The sequence below is a fragment of the Squalius cephalus genome (genome assembly GCF_949319135.1).
Source record: "Squalius cephalus genome assembly, chromosome: 1".
Classification (NCBI taxonomy): Eukaryota; Metazoa; Chordata; class Actinopteri; order Cypriniformes; family Leuciscidae; genus Squalius; species Squalius cephalus.
Window position 1 is genome coordinate 66,319,774 of NC_137122.1, and position 19,929 is coordinate 66,339,702.

Consider the following 19,929-nt stretch of genomic DNA (forward strand, 5'->3'; position numbering starts at 1 on the left):
TCTCATCTCAGCTAATTAAGTTTTAATGTGACTCCGCCTACGGAGACCGCGCTATTCAAACGCAAATGTGAGGCGATCCATACAAACCTGTGAAACGCCCACATCCGCTGGATAAGGCCGGTGAAACACTGGATGCGTGGCGTAAGCGTCTCAGCTGCGTGGCGTGTCCGTTTTTATTTCGGCTCCCATCCATGTTAACAGTTTAGAGTTTGCATACTGCCTGTGTGAGACGCGCGTCTCAGGCGCGGCACGAGCCGCGTGGAAAACGCGTGCATTCTAGAAATAGAACCGACGCCTATTTTTCACGCGACACGCAAGCGTCTTGGAAGCGTTTCCATGCAAAATTGATTAGGAAAATCTGTTTATTTGTCATTTTGACACGAATTTAATAAATGTCCTTTTGATGTTTAAAAGTGTCTAGGTTTTGACATAAATGCAAATATAAATGTAATTTTACAAAATATGATCGATTTTCAAATACTGCTGTATTGAATGAACAGCTTTTAGCAAAATCTATTGCTATACTGAGATGAGGAATATATACTGTATGTGTTTTGTCAAAAATAAAGTCATCAACTAACTAATGAATCCTTTACTTTGAAATACGTATGATAAAATGTATACTTTAGTTTTGAAAGACGTTGACTAGTTTTGAAAAGATTATAAAGTATGTATGTGCATGCATATATATATATGTGTGTGTATATATGAAGAGTTCAGATGCAAAAGCCTCTAAATGCCATCTGAAATTTTCTCCTAGAATGATCATTTTTATGAAGCTTGTATATTTAAGTTAGCTATAGGTGACACGTCACCTGAATGAATGGCTCATTAAGTATGCAGGGACGTAGTCTCACCAGGTGTGAACTACTACATATGCATGATGCTGTTGGAGCGTTTACGCCCCATCCGCATATTGGCTTTCCAAACTAAAAGTGTTTCACAAAACTAAAATCAATGTATCGTTTTTTTGTGGATGATTAGGCAGGATGATTTTCATATCATTTTGAAGAAAAAACACTAGGCGATGAAATCCATTAGTCAAAAGTCTTATTGCCACATATTTAGTATGTGTTTTGTGGCCTTATTTCAGAAACTTTAGTTTTTAGTTTTTTCAATAACCACGCATAAACATTATTCTCTCAAAAATGCAGACATGTACATTCTTGTTGCTCACATATTATGGTAGCCCTGTTTGTGCTAAATAGTGTGTAATTTTTTTTGCCATTAATATGTTTATAAGCAACTGAAAAAAGCACAAATGTCAGGGCATGTCAGAACATCTCAAGGACCCCAAAAACACCCCAGACCCCAGAGGGTTAAGGGTCCCCAACTAAGCAAGCCAGAGGCAACAGTGGCAAGAACCCAAACTCCATCAGGTGACAGAAATAGAGAAGAAATCCTATAGCTATAAATCTTAACGCAAATAATTTTTTTCAAACATGCTTAATTTTATCTAGGAAATGTGTCACTGAATAAAAAATGCTAATGCACTGGAAATAGTATTTTTTTGTAGATGAATGCTGTTTGAATGCATTGTATGCTGTTTGTGTAAAAAAAAAAAATGAAAAATGTATTATATGTGTGCCATCTAATTCTGTGTTGTGATTTATTGTAGGTTAAATGATTGTAACTTAACAGAAAAAAGCTGTTCAGCTCTGGCTGCAGTTCTTGGATCAGATACCAATCTGAAAGAGCTGAACATGAACAATAATAATCTGCAGGATTTAGGAGTGAAGCTGCTCTGCACTGGACTGAAGAATATAAAGTGTAAATTGGAGATACTGAGGTAAGTTGAGCCACAGGAGTCACATGACTAAAGTAAGGTGCAATGACTGACAGGACGATGCCGGAGTTTAACCTGTTAAGCTGCAACCCCACTTTTGAAAAATCCCCAGAAATTACATACCCAAACTGAAACAGACACAGTTCATGAACCCTTGGTACTAAAAGCACAAGTATGATCTCGTTTGAAAGCTGACACCTGGCAGTTTATTGTAAATGTAGAATTAATTATTGTCGTAATGACAATTTTTTTTATAAATAGCTTCAAAGTTTTATAAAGTTATTAGAAATAATTTTTTATGAAACATCCTCATGAAAATAAAATTGAAGTTGGCACTGGAGCAATCTAGAAATGCACTACAGCTAAAGCCACATGTCTAAACATTTTATGTTTAAAATCTGAGGATAATAAGTCCAAAACTCTGTATTTAGTTAACCTGTTAACCGTTGCCAGTGCGCCCGCGCACTGAAGCGTTTTTTTTTTATTTAGTTCAAATTTACTATCAGATTTAATGTTATGCCTTGACAAACTATACATCATTAAAAAGATATAATACTCAAGTTTCAGTATTTGACCACTATTGTATTCTGAGAAACTTATAGCGACAGTTATTTCTAAATTTCTGTCAGGAGTTATGAAATGAAAAAATGAGTCGATACCTTTAATATGAATTATGCGCGTCAGCCGCTTTCATTCATAAAAAACTCCCGTGCTGTCGTCATGACAGCGATACACAAAACAACTTCCCTCAGGGCTTTTAGCTCAAAAATGTGCAGATTTGGAGAAATATTGATAGATTCTCATAGGTTTACATCAGATTTCTATTGACAGGAATAATATTTATTGAATTTATACCCAAATGCGTCGATGTAATCTTTATGAGCGTTTGGCACTCTCATTTACTGGGTTTTCAATTCATACCAATAGCCTGAGGGCGCTATAAGCACACTAATAACCCATATATGGGACATGAAGAAGAGCCATAATCATGTGACATTCCAGGACGTCACTGATACCAGAGATACACACAAAGCTAACAAGAGATAGCGCTGTATCATGCAGGTACAGATATTTTGAAGACAATAAACATGATTGCAATGATATTTGAGTTACCTGTGTTTTTCAAGCCATGCCAGGTATTTTAATAATAATAGATTATATGTATAATGTAATGCTAATCTATAGACCATCATTGTGCAGAATATGATCAAATAGTATATTTTCTGTCTGATTTTTTTTTTTATCTGATGTCAAATTAGATCACAGAAGATTATTTAAAACACTTCACTTGCGTTTTAAAGTAAGTTTGAAGCACAAACATGGTTTTAATCTCATAAATTGTCATGTATTGATGGTGTGCTAAGCTAACATGCTAGCTAGCTCTAGGTGCTTCTATCTTGAAAAAAATGAACTAAATACAGAGTTTTAGACCTATCATCTTCAGATTTTAAACATAAAATGTTTAGACATGTGACTTTAGCTGTAGTGCATTTCTAGATTGCTACAGGGTCAACTTCAATTTTATTTTCATGAAAATGTTTCATAAAAATAAATTTCTAATAACTTACAAAACTTTAAAGCTATTTATAAAAAAAATTTTCATTATGACAATAATTAATTCTACATTTACAATAAACTGCCAGGTGTCAGCTTTCAAATGAGATCATACTTGTGCTTTTAGTGCAAAGGGTTCATGAACTGTATCTGTTTCAGTGTGGGTATGTCATTTCTGGGGATTTTTCAATTAACCTTAACAGGTTAAATGTTTTTCAAGACCATGTCATGTGACTTTATTTTGATTTGATGCTAAAATGCTACTGATGTTTATTGTCATTTTCTAACCATCTATCCAGTATATTGTCTCTATTGTTTTGTGGTGCAAACGATCCCCATTCAGTCTCAATCTCCCCCTGCACACATTCACACCTCTCCAGCCTGGTTATGGCTCGAAATATGCATTTCTTTTGTCTGCATTATAGCTACTAACGACTGGCTATTCACAGGCTATTCATAGGGTTTCAGTCCCTAATTTCTTTTCTCAAAGTTCACCTCACATTTTAAACTGTATCAAATGCATTTCTTGAATAAAGAAACAATTCAGTAAGCATTCAAAAAATCATAAAAGTATAACTGCTAGACGTGGCAGGTGCACCTAGGGCTAGCTAGCATGTTAGCCTAGCACACCATCAATACACGACAATTTATGAGATTAAAACCATGTTTGTGCTTCAAACTTACTTTATAATGCAAGACGAGTGTTTTAAATAATCTTCTGTGATCTAATTTGGCTTCAGATAAAAAATCAGACAGAAAATATACTATTGGATAGTGTTCTGCACAATGATAGTCTATATAGATTAGCATTACATTATAAATATAATCTATTATTATGGAAAATACCTGGCATGGCTTGAAAAACACAGGTAACTCAAATATCATTGCAAACATGTTTATTGTCTTCAAAACGTCTGTATCTGCATGTTACAGCGCGATCTCTTGTTAGCTTTGTGTGTATCAGTGACGTCCTGGAATGTCACATGATCATGGCTCTTCTTCATGTTCTATAAATGGACTATTATTGTGCATATAGCGCCCTCAGGCTGCTGGTATGAATTAAAAAACACAGTATCAGAGTACCAAACGCTCATAAAGATTACATCGACGCATTTGGGTATAAATTCAATAAATATTATTCCTGTCTATAGAAATATGATGTAAATCTATGAGAATCTATCAATATTTCTCCAAATCTGCACAGTTTTGAGCTAAAGCCCTGAGGGACGTTGTTTTGTGAATCGCTGTCATGACGACAGCACGGAGTTTTTTATGAATGAAAGCGGCTGACGCGCATAAATTATATTAAAGGTATCGACTCATTTTTTCATTTCATAACTCCTGACACAAATTAAGACATAACTGTCACTATGAGTTTCTCAGAATACAATAGTGGTCAAATACTTGAGTATTATATATTTTTAATTATGTATAGTTTGTCAAGGTATAACATTAAATGTGATAGTAACTTTGGATTAATTAAATAAATAAAAAAAACGCTTCAGTGCGCGGGCGCACTGGCAATGGTTAACAGGTTAAAAGTTATAAATAAAAGTTGCATTTCTTTGTTTAATATAAGTAAGTTTGTCTTTGTTCTGTTGTAGTCGTGTTTTTCATTCAAAATAATAATGAGCCACAAACTAAGCAGTCCAAAGATCTTTTATTTATTTGTTACAACGTGGGTATAGCATATCATCCTTCTTATCAATTTTGTTAATAAAAGTCCAATGTTTAATATAAGTGAATTTATCATTGTACTATTTTATTATTGATGTATTTTCATTAATACTAATGAACCACAAACTAAGCATTTGTTTTAAATTTAGGGGAAAACACTAAGACCTTCATTTATCAGTGTTACAATGGGGGTATACTATGCCATCTGTCCTATTTGTTTTGTTGATAAAAGTTTGATGTTCAATATAAGCGAGGTTGTCATTGTGCCATTTTACTGTTGTGTTTTTTTTCAGTGAGTAATACTGAAGTGACATTAAGCATTCATTTTGTGCTGCATTCATTTGGTGCTGCACTGTAATGCAAATAATTGCAGGGGATTATAATATTTAATGGATAATGTATTTTCCATATATGTATATTCTACTTATAAGTTAAGACTTAAATTGTGCTGTTTTTGTATATTGTAATTTATAATTTAGTGATTTAATCGTTATTTGCATACCTAGTGTTGAGTCAGAATTCAGATGATTCTGTTGAGAGCTGGTAAATCTGCCACAGAAAGGAGGGTGAGATCTAGTAGATATCACTTATCTTAAGATTGTATATAACAGGATTAATGTATTTTAGTGCTTTTGAGGGAGCTGTGTATCTTTGATTCTGCTTTCAGCTTTGCAGCTAATCTTGACCAAACACTTCCTGTATTTTATGAGTGTTTTACACCACTATTAAGGTATTTTGGTCCGTTTGTCTCACTCAGTGGCTTAAAAAGTGGGTATGCGCTATATGCGGCGCATTGGGGCACAGCACCATGCGATGGTAAAATAAATAAATAATTAAAATTCTTTTTTTGGTATTTTCTATATGTAGCTGCTGTTGTGCATTTCTAAATCATTTCTGCATTTCCTCAATGTTGTATAACATTTTAGAGGACTAACAGGCTAGAGTAGGCGCCCTCATAAGATTCCATCATAGAATTTTGACATTGAAGATATCGCGAGCGTAATATTGCGAGGGGCGCCGTGAGCACTGAGTTGTCGTTGAAAAAGATGGATAAAGCAAAAAAACTGTCAGGGCTAAAGATAGAAAAAGAAAGAGGGAAAGTGAGATGGCATGTCAAGGGATACCAAAAGCAGCTAAATAAGTGGATGGTGAAAGGCAACAGGTAGGAATTAAAGTAAGGCTGAACGATATTCTGTTTTAACATCAACATTGCGATGTGCGCATGAGCGATAGTCACATCGCTGGAACATGCGATGTGAAGGGTAGTAGCACCCATGGTGTATTGAGAACGGTAGCACCAGGGTAGTACACAGTAAACATGAGTTTGTCGTATGTCTTGTTGCTGGGGTGACATGCACGTTCCGCGTGCCTGCACAGTGATTGATTCGCTGTGCCGCTGCTCACTGCTCACAGCCAACATTCACATCTTAACAGATGTTTGTTTGTTCATTAGGCTATAATTCCTCAAAATAAGTCAAAAAAAGTCTTATTCTCTCTCTCTCTCTCTCTCTCTCTCTCTCTCTCTCTCTCTCTCTCTCTCTCTCTCCCCCTCTCCCTACCTCTCTCTCTCTCCCTCTCTCTCTATGTTTTCGGTGCTGATGCAGTGTAAGTTCATGTAAACGGAACCTAAAAGCTGTCACAAAGAATCAGCAAAAGTAATTATTACTTTTATTATACAGATGGTGGACAACCAGAATGAGACTTTTACCGCCGCCGTTCCCGCGGCTGCAAAATTCGGATGTGTATTTGCTGCCTTTTACCGCTGAGTGGCGCTGTAATCACAGACTTTGAAAAGTGTCAGTTTATTCTCTTTATGACGTAATCTGCCGCGGCAGTAATCTGAGCTGAGAGGCCACATATAAATTCAAGATAAATATTGTGGTTAAAGGAATTCAAATTCATTAAATTTAAACAAAGTAGACACGTTAAAATTGTGTGCCCAGTTTTTCTATAATTTAGAAAGGCTATGTCAATAGGTTACTTGTCATTTACGTAAAATTAAAACATTTTCAGGACTTGCAGTTACTAACCGATGTTAGTCGGTTTAAGCATTCTTTGTTATATTCAGAATTAAATAGGCTTACATGTTGTTATGATTATCAATTGAATTATTTAATAAATAATCAACCACAATGCCTATTACTGCCACAGCAAAAATAAACCAGTCGAATTTCAAAGTCGTTCGCGAAATGACTAGGCTATACCGGGTGGCGCAAGTGACAGGGCAAAACAGCAGCAACTGCGGCATTTTAAAAGGTAAGTTTCCTATCTTTTTATTTAAAAAAAAAGATCTTGTAAAAAAAAAAAAAAAAAAAAAAAAAAAAAAAACTTTTTTCATTATTTGAACAAAAATGAGACTGATTGAATATGTAAAAATATAAACAAACAAAGCAGAGAATAAAACAAACTTTTAGGAAAGAAATATAGGCCTATTATGCTACAACAGAATTGGTTAACATTAACGAAAGCAAAATATGTAAAAATACATTTAAAACAAAATAAAACAAAACAAATTCGTGGCCGAATTCAAATCGGTTCAAATCCCGAACAAACAGTAGTAGACCTAGGCTATTCAGACGATAGCTCTGTGGTCAATGCATTAACAATAGCCTCTCGGAGCTTCAAACGATCTGAGATCGAATCTCAGTGTAGCCGACAGTGTTTATGTTTTTCCGTTCTTGATGCTTAAATATGCATCTGTTTATTAAAGTCAATCGTCTTGTTTAATTATCAATTGTACATTACAACATAAATTTGCAACATTCCAGTTGTGCCGCTGCAAAGACGACACATCTGATGAAAAAAGACTGTAAGCCGATTGCACCAGAAAATGAAGATGATGAAGCTCGTCTTTAATCTGCTAAATTATTTTTGTGTGTGTGTGTGAATCATTCACGAGATTGAGATGACTGCCAGTGATACCCGGCCATAGCAACGGAAGACATTTTTCAAAACAGATCGAACAAATCAGAAAAATACTTTCAATACAGTATTACTTTCAATTAAAAAATAAACAATGAAAATGTAAAAGAAAAAGAAAATTAATTAAGTTTGAAAACCCATCGCACATTTCAAGGTATGAATAAAGTGTCGGGACAGTTTATTTATTTAAACAGGGTTGCATCGATAGAGTTTATTCCCTTTGTGATGCAAAATAAGAAACACAGTATCTTATTATTGCAACATTTTAAATTTCTATTGTCAAAGAAATTGCAGCTAAATTAAAAAATTAAAACGGTACAAAACGAAAAAAGTTCAAAGCAACATAAATTAAGAACAGGCGTTTTTTTTGCCTCTCTCGCGCTGGATATTTTTTTAGTAGGTTTGGTCTCCCTCACTCGTCTTTCTCGAAATTAAGCATTTCAGCGTAAAAAACACCATACAGCTGATAATACTGTATATGTCGCTGTGTGTCATCCACACAAATCACGAAAGAAAAAACTGTAACAAATAGCTTTTGTTCCTTCAAAGATACAACATGCCTTGCTGAATTCACCTCACAATAAAAGGAGGTGGGTCGCAAATTAAAGAGCTCTGTATCTGCTAAATTGAAATTGTGTGTGGAAAACCTTTAAATACAATCAATAAAACTACAATATATAATTTAATAAGATATAGGGCCTACTGTACATAGGCTATGGACTTTTGGAGATTTTGAGATTAATCCTTAGAAGAATTTAGCTTTTGCCTGCTCATCAGGCTGGCTCCGACACTCTCCATATGAAAGACGGAACATTAACACCTCTGTCCTGCACCCCCACGACAAAGCAACTATTGCCTTCTCCAAACCCCCCACAGGCTAGCTGAGTTTGCAAAACAAAACAAAGAGTTTGCCACTCGTCGTGGTGTGCCAAAAATTCTAAACTTCAATATTTCATTCAAAACAATCTCAAAACGCTTTGTGACATTTTGAAAAGCCGTGGATGCATTACTGCCATGAACGCAACAAAATACTGGTTCTGATTTTATTGTTTGTCGTTTAAATGCCATATATATATATATATATAATATTTTTTTTTTAACAGAACTGCTTTTGAAATTACGATTGGAATTATTATAGGCTACAGAAGTAAAGTCATTGTATAATATTTGTTCCTTAGTGTAAAATGGAAATGCATGGTGATTTTATTTTGTAAATAGGCTAGCAAAAAACTATGTTTTAGAACTAGACAAATCTCTCTGCATCAACAATAGACTATAAAATGCATTAATAGGCTAATATAAAAATATCAGTAGTCCAAGTTAGTTCGGGATTCGAACCCGTGTCATCTAAATGATCGTAACGTAAGTTCAACCACTCGGCCACGATTCACTCGTTGCGACATGGCCTAACGTTCCAGTGTGTGTTCGCTCAAACGAGCGAGAAGCGTTCTTCATTCAAATGAACGCGCCGCCGCGTTTGTCGAACACTAATTCAACATGCCAGAATAAAACCTGGCTTTAGAACAATGCATAGCGCCACTCGTGGTGTGCCAAAAAATTTACAATAATTTAGTTTCATTTATTTCAGTGTTAATGTTTGAGTTAAAAAAATCCTCTACAAATTAAATGGTAACACTTTACGGTAAGGGTACATGAATTATCATGAATTCATGTATAAATTCATGCATGAAATATGCATTCATTCATGCATTAATATCTCATGAATCATCAGGAACTAACACGAGTTCAACGTTTTTCATTCATGACTTCATGGATGAACAACACCTTAATTAAAACATTAACTAAGATGAGTACATCATCATGAATTATGATTTATTACGCATGATCATGATGTTTTCTTTGTTCATACAAAAAATTGGTCTTTACCACCCATTGTGGATAAAGCTATGGTTATGGTACATGAATCATGAATTCATGCATAAAAAAGTATGAATTCATGCATGCAAGACTACTCTTCGAATTATTAAAGGAATGTACAAAAATCCACATTATCTAATGCATGCATACAGGCTAGAACAGTATATCAATTAATGTGAGAACTTTTTTTCTGAATTATGATCTGAGTTATCCAGCATGTTCATGTCTTCTTCATAGCCTGCAGGTAAATGGACAGACCCCAAAATTGGCCAATCACAGCACATAACATACGAATTCTGTTGGCGTTCAAATACAGTAGTCATCATTAACTAAGCATTATTTATCAATGATTTCATCATGTTTGTGGCCCCTCAACTAAAGTGGTGACTTGGTGCTTTGAAACACTGATGAACAATGTGTTTTCATTATGATCTTAGTTATCCAGCATGTTCATGTCTTCTTCATAGCCTGCAGGTAAATGGACAGACCCCCAAATTGGCCAATCACAGCACATAACATACGAATTCTGTTGGCATTCAAATACAGTAGTCATCATTAACTAAGCATTGTTTATCTATGACTTCATCATGTTTGTGGCCCCTCAACTAAAGTGGTGACTTGGTGCTTTGAAACACTGATGAACAATGTGGCATAACTGTGAAATGACATGAACATGAAAGTTCAAGCCTTTGCAAACAATGTACTGTGGACAGAAATGGACTTTGAACTTAACTTGCAACGTGATCTCATGAGAATACGTGTATTTTTTACGTAAAGTGTAGTTCTACCATACGTACATTTATTTATGTTTTATACACACAGAAATGTATAATACTGACAGTGGACAGCACAAAAACGTAATTTATTTACTTATAAACAACTTACAAACAACGACGTACAAATTTGGGCGTATTCCTATTTAACTTATGCATATTAAAATCGTGGCATTAATGTTTTGACACATAATACACTAAAACACAACATAAATTCACAAAAGAAATCAATTTTATTAGCTTAATGTGATCCAAATCTTTAGAATCCATACGTTGTTTGCAAGAAATAGATCCAAATATGCCCTTTATCCAGTGATCTTCATCTCCATTTCTCAGCAGAGACTGTCAACGTCAAATCCCGCGCTCGTGGTGAATTCAAATTCAAAAATTGCGCCCGAAGCGTTACGACATGTTTTACGGCAGTGATATCAAACGCTCATTGGCTCTCGCATGCTTCGTAACAAATTGCGACATGCCGTGTTTAAGTTGTTTACTACATTTGAAATGGAGAAGCGCGCGCGCTTTCACAGAGCGAACAGCAAACCGAAACCGGATTAACATTTTCATGGATTAATAACTTAAATTCTGCTCTGTAACGTTACCTCATACATAACCATTAACGTTACTGCCAGAGAGGACTGCGACACATCGTCATGTGAACGACTTTTGGTACCGGTTTTAACATTTTCTCAATAAATAAATGATTGTGATTGTCTGTCTGCTGTTTTAATTTATAATTGTAGGTACGTAGTTTTAATAAATGGTTAGGGGTAGGGGTAGGATAAGTGGCTCAAACTATCTTTTAATGCTACATTGTTAATAAAGCTGCCATTTCCCTACACATATCTGTCCATTACGTTTTATCCTTTTAATATTATCTATAAAATGGGTATGTTTAGGTGTGGAGTTAGGGTTAAGGGATCATACATTTATAATCTATTAAATGGTAAAAGGGAAATTATACAGATATCTTTATGATATGAAATATTCGTAGGCTAAATACTTTCACGTACGTTTTTAGCTGTAAAATTGTAATAATGTTATGTAACTTTACTGCTTTATTCTGAAACCAAACGGTATAAACCAGTTAAATCAACAGCTGGAAAGAGCTGAGAAGGAATTCAGTAGCCTACATAGGCTACACCATGAACTTTATTTTAAGTGTCTGTATATCTGAAAACTCTTTACAAAACCATAAAGCTGTTTTACAATTTCATGATATGGAGGAGACGCATCAGTAGCTTTATACATTACTCTTTACCCAAAAAGAGATCAAGCTGTTTGTGAAACATTTTTTTAAAACAGCTTTATGGTTTTTAACTGGTTTACCGTTTAAGAATAAAGCAGTACAGTTAAGATCAAAGTCCATTTGTGTCTACAGTACATTGTTTGCAAAGGCTTGAACTTTCATGTTCATATTCATGTCATTTCACAGTTATTCCACATTGTTCATCAGTGTTTCAAAGCACCAAGTCACCACTTTAGTTGAGGGGCCACAAACATGATGAAGTCATAGATAAACAATGCTTAGTTAATGATGACTACTGTATTTGAATGCCAACAGAATTCGTATGTTATGTGCTGTGATTGGCCAATTTGGGGGTCTGTCCATTTACCTGCAGGCTATGAAGAAGACATTAACATGCTGGATAACTAAGATCATAATGAAAACACATTGTTCATCAGTGTTTCAAAGCACCAAGTCACCACTTTAGTTGAGGGGCCACAAACATGATGAAGTCATAGATAAACAATGCTTAGTTAATGATGACTACTGTATTTGAACGCCAACAGAATTCGTATGTTATGTGCTGTGATTGGCCAATTTTGGGGTCTGTCCATTTACCTGCAGGCTATGAAGAAGACATGAACATGCTGGATAACTCAGATCATAATTCAGAAAAAAAGTTCTCACGTTAATTGATATACTGTTCTAGCCTGTATGCATGCATTAGATAATGTGGATTTTTGTACATTCCTTTAATAATTCGAAGAGTAGTCTTGCATGCATGAAATAATACTTTTTTCTAATGCATGAATTCATGATTTATGTACCATAACCATAGCTTTATCCACAATGGGTGGTAAAGACCAATTTTTTGTATGAACAAAGAAAACATCATGATCATGCGTAATAAATCATAATTCATGATGATGTACTCATCTTAGTTAATGTTTTAATTAAGGTGTTGTTCATCCATGAAGTCATGAATGAAAAACGTTGAACTCGTGTTAGTTCCTGATGATTCATGAGATATTAATGCATGAATGAATGCATATTTCATGCATGAATTTATACATGAATTCATGATAATTCATGTACCCTTACCGTAAAGCGTTACCAATTAAATTAACACAAAGTCGGCTATAAGAGTCCTTTATAGGCTACGTAAAAAAGCAAAGGGCTTACAGTCTTAACATTTAGGCTACTTTGCTTAAATTCGATACATTTATTTTTAGTAGGGCCTAATAAATTTGTAGGGATGTAATTTCAGTATGCTTTACCAACGCTATGTATTCAATTCAAGTTCCAAGAGGTCTGGTCTCTATATTTCCTTCCCAGCTGACACTAATATGCAAGTGCACAGCAAAATTCTATTCTAAAAAAAAAGTCTATAGGCCTACTATACTGTTGTAGCCATTAAATAATCTCATTTAGTATCATATTTGTTAAAATATTATAATGTTATTTTTTTCCATCTATGTTGAATATGAAAAGTGAACAGCAGGAGTAAGATAGGATGCATTAGGCTATATTGAGAGATGGATATGGAGTGGGTCAGACATGATTTTGACCACTTCATTAAGTTTTGTTTAGTAGAAAACCTTTCTTTAAAGTGAATTTCGTTTTCTATAAATTATATCTTAATTTTAATCAATTTTTCATCAACCAATTGGCTGGATTTAAATAAGTAAGAGAAGCAAATATAACAGACACTAATCATGGAGGCGCCCGCGCGGTCACTTACATTGCACGTCAGCTGGAGCACATCTCATCCTCCTAACTTAACGAAACTCAGCGTATGCCTCACACAGACATGATAAATACATCAAATACACAAAGCTTGAAATGTCTTCAAACTAAATAATTCAAAACGAAAAGAAAAAGGCTACTCTCTGATTATGTCTTTATGTGCATTTCTGTCACCGGATTTACAAATACACATCTTGCTTGTTGCACGCACACATTATGTCGAAAAAACGAAATATTATGTTGAAATAACATTATTATTAATAATACATCTTTTAGAATATTTGATTAAATGCTGATTGTTGCGCTTGTTCAATTTAATAAAATTAAAACTTTAATTGTGATAATTAAAATAATTGAAAATTAAATATTTAGTGGCCAAGTTTTGCTAATTTATTATATAGGCTATTATATGCCTATTGCCTATATTAAGTAGGTCATATTAAGACAAGGCATATATTAAGTTATTTTAGCTGTTATGAGAAAAATAAATCTAACGAAATCTAAAATCTAAATCTAATAAATCTAAAAAAAAGATGCTAACGCCAATTCAACATGCCAGAATAAAACCTGATTTTTGAACAATGCCTAACGCCACTCGGCCTGGTGTGCCAAAACACTACATTTTAAACTTCAATGTTTAATTCAAAACAATCTCAAAACGCGTTGTGACATTTTTTTAAAGCAGTAGCCTAGCCTATATACATTAAGGGCATTGAAACCAGGATCTTAACTAAAACGCGTTCCGCGTAATCTCTCAAAAATTATGCCACACTACTCCATGTATTTTATTTTTTTAAGGACTGCTTTTGAAATCACTATAAATTACTATGCCATTGTATCGCTCACGAGAGCTCTTCATTTATCTAATTCCTCAATAGAATAGTAAAAATATTCCGCGACATTGCTCCTAATATCGTCTCTATTTTTAACTTTTGATTCTATTTTTTTAGTTCTAAAATTGATTCTATCTTTGGTTCTATTCTGTTGTAGCCTAATAGGCCTATTTATATATATGAAAAATATGCCTATTAGGCTTAGGGTTTTATATTTAACTCACTTACATTTTAAAATACGGCAATTGCTGCTGTTTTGCACAATGACCCTTTGCGCCACCTGGCGGTCATTTCGGGAACGACTTTGAAATGCGGCTGGTTTATTTTCGCCGTGGTGGTATTAGGCATTCTGGTTGTCCACCATCTGTATATAACGCGCCGGAGAGAAATGCACACTTCATATGGATTACATTTATGTTGTTTTGAATGGTTCTGTTTAAAAGTAGAGATTTCTGTGACAGATGTTTTCCTGTTTTTTTTTTTAAGGTGTGTGAGGCGAGTAGGCTACCTTATACGCTGAGTTTCGGTTCATGGATGATAGCTTAAGCTCCAGCGTGTCCTGATTATCTATTGTCTGCTATATTTACTTTTTATTTATTAAATCTAGGAAATTGGATAATGAAACACTGATTCAAATAAAGATACAATTAATACAAAACGAAATTCGCTTTAAAGAAAGGCTTTGTGCTTTCTGTTTGAGGTCTCTGTGGAAGTTTTAAAGCAGTCTTATAGCCTGTATTGATGGCTCGCAATATCGCAATATATATCGTTGGGGAAAAAATCTCGCAATGTAATTTTTTCCCAATATCGTGCAGCCCTAATTTAAAGTGTGATGTTTGTGCTTGGAAGCTTTCAAATGTTCATGTTAACAGACATTAGCGCTCTAAAGTTCTCTGAAGTGTGGCTGAAAAAGCCAAGTAAAACTTTAAATAACCATTGAATAAAATTAAAATTTTATTCTTATCTGTGAAATAAGCATGTAACCCGTTTCAACTCCACCACTCAAAGAATTGTTAAATTGTTCTCCAAATTTGTTGCTTCATACCCCTCTGACACTGGGTAGTTGCGCCCCTGGTCTCACTCATCCTTGCAAAGCTGCTTCAGCTCAGTGACATTTGTAGGCTTTCCAACATGAGCTGTGTTTCAAGTCCTTCCACAGCATTTTAATGGAATTGAAGTCTGGACTTTATTGGGCCATTCCCAAACTTTAATTTTCTAATTTTCCGACCATTTTCAGATCATAGACTTTCAGAGTTGTACAGTTTTAGTTAATTGCAATCTTGAAAGGGATGTTGATGTCTAACATATTAAAGTTCACTGAGCCTTTTGTTTGCCTCCATATTCAATTGTCAGTTTTTGCAACTGACTTTCAATACATTTGTATGAAGAATAAAATTAAATTCAGTTTAAGGATTTATATTGTTCAGGTTTAACTGATTAATCAGCTGAATGTTTTCCTCTCTGTTCTAGACTCTCTAACTGCAGTGTGACAGAAGAAGGTTATAAAGCTCTGGCTTCAGCTCTGAGATCAAACCCTTCACACCTGATAGAGCTGGATCTCACAGGAAATGATCCTGGACAATCAGGAGTGAAGGAGCTCAGTGATTTACTGCAGGATCCAGACTGTCAACTGAAGACACTGAGGTGAGACGGGATCAAATAATTAACTAAATTAGCTATATGCAGGCTAAATATTCATAACTAATGTATTATTTTAGTTATACAATAAGCTGTACAATTTGTTGTACAGTTTTGCTTGGTTCCTATTTGCCTTTCTATGGTTACCATCATAATCAGTTCAGTTGTGTCACCTGTTTAGTCATCATCGTCATTAGTGGTCGACCGATATATCGGCCGATATTTGGCACTTTTAAAATATCGGCATCGGCCGATACATTTTTCTGATTGGCCGATGTGTTGGAAGCGGGACTTTTATTTTGACGGTGCTCTGGACTTTTATTTTGACGGGCAGTGCTGAGAACACCAGCGCCTGATCACACAGCGCTCACTCACATTCTCCGTCTTCATTAGTTTACAATCTCTGTCAGTCATATCTAATACTTTGTTAGACAGAACTGGTAAAAAAAGAAACTCTCTATGTTTTCCGTGCTGATGCAGTGACGTGTTGGAAAGTTTTCTTTCATCGAAGCAGAGACCAGGAGACATTGGGATCACGTTCAAACAAAGTTATTCTTTATTGAGCGTGGTTGCGGTTCGTCCAACATTATCTAACTCAAAGATTATACATTGTAAGTTATATACCTTCCAAGGGGGAGGGCTTTTGGAGGTGGAGACAAAATCAAGACAAAGCATAGGGATGATTTGATTCTATCAAGTGAAAATCAGTTTGGCAGGTTATCTATCTTGCTCAAGAGAGACAGACCCAATCAGCATAACACTATCATTCAAATGATCCAATCAGCCTTACAGTATCACCCACACCTTCACATGATCACAGAGACAAAAGCACAGCTGTACATTGAGCTTACTGGTCAGGAAATGCATAAGGACAAAGGGTGAGGATGAGAGTCTCAGGAATTGACTCATTTAGAGAACAGGACTGGCAGGAATCTCTTGATACAATCATCATAACCGCTGCTAAACTTTCTCAGTCTATATTGGAATCTAAATTAAAACATTTAATACATTTGTAATACAACAGACGCGTTCATGTAAATGGCACCTAAAAGCTGTCACAAAGAACCAGCAAAAGTAATTATTATGAGTATGTAAAATATTGCAATGAGACATTTTAATTGTTTATCAATAAACAAGTGTTTTCTGTGTCGGCTGCAAAGATGAAGTTGATGATATTGACTCGCGATCTTCGCAGTAGTGAACGCGTCGGAGAGAAATGCACATTTCATATGGATTACATAGTTTTATGTTGTTTTGAATGGTTCTGTTTAAAAGTAGAGATTTCTGTAGATGATAGATATATTTCAATTTTTTTTAAGGTGTGTGAGGCGAGTAGGCTACCTTATACGCTGAGTTTCGGTTCATTGATGATAGCTTAAGCTCCAGTTCTGGCGCTGGCGCCTCCGTGTCGTGATTATCTATTGTCTGCTATATTTACTTTTTATTTATTAAATCTAGGAAATTGAATAATGAAACACTGATTAAAATTAAGATACAATTAATACAAAACGAAATTCGCTTTAAAGAAAGGCTTTGTGCTTTCTGTTTGAGGTCTCTGTGAAAGTTTTAAAGCAATCTTATAGCCTGGATTGATGGCTCGCAATATCGCAATATATTGTTGGGAAAAAAATTTCGCAATGTAATTTTTTCCCAATATCGCGCAGCCCTAATTTAAAGTGTGATGTCTGTGTTGGAGGCTTTCCAATATTCATGTTAACAGACATTAGCGCTCTAAAGTTCTCTGAAGTGTGGCTGAAAAAGCCAAGTAAAACTTTAAATAATCATTAAATCAAATTAAAATGTTATTCTTATCTGTGAAATAAGCATGTAACCCGTTTCAACTCCACCACTCAAAGAATTGTTAAATTGTTGGCCAAATGTGTTGCTTCATACCCCTCTGACACTGGGTAGATGCGCCCCTGGTCTCACTCATCCTTGCAAAGCTGCTTCAGCTCAGTGACATTTGTAGGCTTTCCAACATGAGCTGTGTTTCAAGTCCTTCCACAGCATTTTAATGGAATTGAAGTCTGGACTTTATTGGGCCATTCCCAAACTTTAATTTTCTAATTTTCCGACCATTTTCAGATCATAGACTTTCAGAGTTGTACAGTTTTAGTTAATTGCAATCTTGAAAGGGATGTTGATGTCTAACATATTAAAGTTCACTGAGCCTTTTGTTTGCCTCCATATTCAATTGTCAGTTTTTGCAACTGACTTTCAATACATTTGTATGAAGAATAAAATTAAATTCAGTTTAAGGATTTATATTGTTCAGGTTTAACTGATTAATCAGCTGAATGTTTTCCTCTCTGTTCTAGACTCTCTAACTGCAGTGTGACAGAAGAAGGTTATAAAGCTCTGGCTTCAGCTCTGAGATCAAACCCTTCACACCTGATAGAGCTGGATCTCACAGGAAATGATCCTGGACAATCAGGAGTGAAGCAGCTCAGTGATTTACTGCAGGATCCAGACTGTCAACTGAAGACACTGAGGTGAGACGGGATCAAATAATTAACTAAATTAGCTATATGCAGGCTAAATATTCATAACTAATATATTATTTTAGTTATATAATAAGCTGTACAATTTGTTGCATCAAAATGATCAAGATCAGATCAGATGCTGCAGGTTCTGTCATGATGATGATAACCGTAACACAGTTTAGTTGTGATACGAGCTACAGGTCAAATAGACATTATGGGTCAGTATATGTGTGTGACATTCAGGAGTATACCTTGATAATTAACAATAATAGTTTTCCATCAAGCCCAGATTCACTGCATCTCTCTACAGCAGGTCTATGAGTCTCCAGATGTTCTCAAACATGCAGTTTCACAAGCCAGTTTTCTCTGTGCTGACGTTTCTCACTCCTCCTGCTTTAAAGACAGAAAGATCTTAATTTCACACTCTGTATTCATACTGAAAATCATGATCTAGTGAGCTTTTGCCCTTCTGCTCTGTGAGACCTTTCTGTTCTTATGCTTATGTTTGCTTAAGGACTGAGTGTTGCTCTTGTTTCTTTTAAATATATATTTATTTGTGTATTTAAATGTTTAAAGAAAAAATTGATATCTAAATAACTAACTTAAGCTTGTCTTTAAAACAATAATTACGTTTTTTATCATATCAATCATTTTTTGTAATGCAGTGGACATTCATTGATACCTGAGTTGCCTCTTCTGCAGGTTTGTGAGTCCTGCTGCTGAGGAAGCCTGTCAGTATGTGAATAGAGTTGTGGGTAAAAACCCGTTACTCCAGAGAGAGCTGAATCTGAGTGGACATGAACTAGGAGACACACAAGTGAATCAGATCGCTGCTCTACTGCAGGATAAACACTGTCAACTCAACACACTGACGTGAGTATTGCTCATTTATTTATTATATTTCTTTTAAGCATTTTTCCCCTCAGTCACACAGAGACAGAACAATTTAAAGTAATACAATTAAACAGTCAATTAAACTATTAAGCTGCAACCCCACTTTTGAAAAATCCCCAGAATGTCACATGATTATGGCACTTTTGGCACTACATTTAAATTAGAACGTACTTCGCGACCGTTAAAAAAGTACGCTCTATATAGAATGAATACGGGTAGTATGAATGGAGTCAGGACGTACTGGTATTACGGTTGGTATTGTCACGTAACATGCGCGGTCACATCAGCGCAAAAATTTAAAGAGCCCATTCCACTAACTGCACCAACTTAGAGCAATGTTTTTAGTTCTTCTTTCCACTTTCGTCTGCGTTTTTACGTCGTTCGTGCTCACAATTCAGAGGAGTCGTCGGTCAGCTGCTCACAGATCACGCCTTTGTCGAGAGCTTTTGTGTAATTTCTCAAATAAGTTAAATATCATTTAGCCAATACATTTTACCTAAAAAAAAATAAATAAACC

At 35.1% G+C, this 19,929-nt stretch overlaps 2 protein-coding genes across 2 annotated transcripts in view; both read left to right on the plus strand.

The window, feature by feature from the left end:
- LOC307159631 (uncharacterized protein) overlaps positions 1-19,929 on the plus strand; it is a 732,752-nt gene that overhangs the window by 188,857 nt on the left and 523,966 nt on the right. The window lies entirely within an intron of this gene.
- LOC307166413 (uncharacterized protein) lies at positions 1,521-19,395 on the plus strand (the record flags this gene model as incomplete). The annotated part of the gene is made up of 5 exons (XM_079884760.1): positions 1,521-1,525; positions 1,619-1,789; positions 15,868-16,041; positions 18,354-18,527; positions 19,221-19,395. The coding sequence occupies 5 exons, from the start codon at positions 1,521-1,523 to the stop codon at positions 19,393-19,395; spliced, it is 699 nt and encodes a 232-aa protein (XP_079740886.1).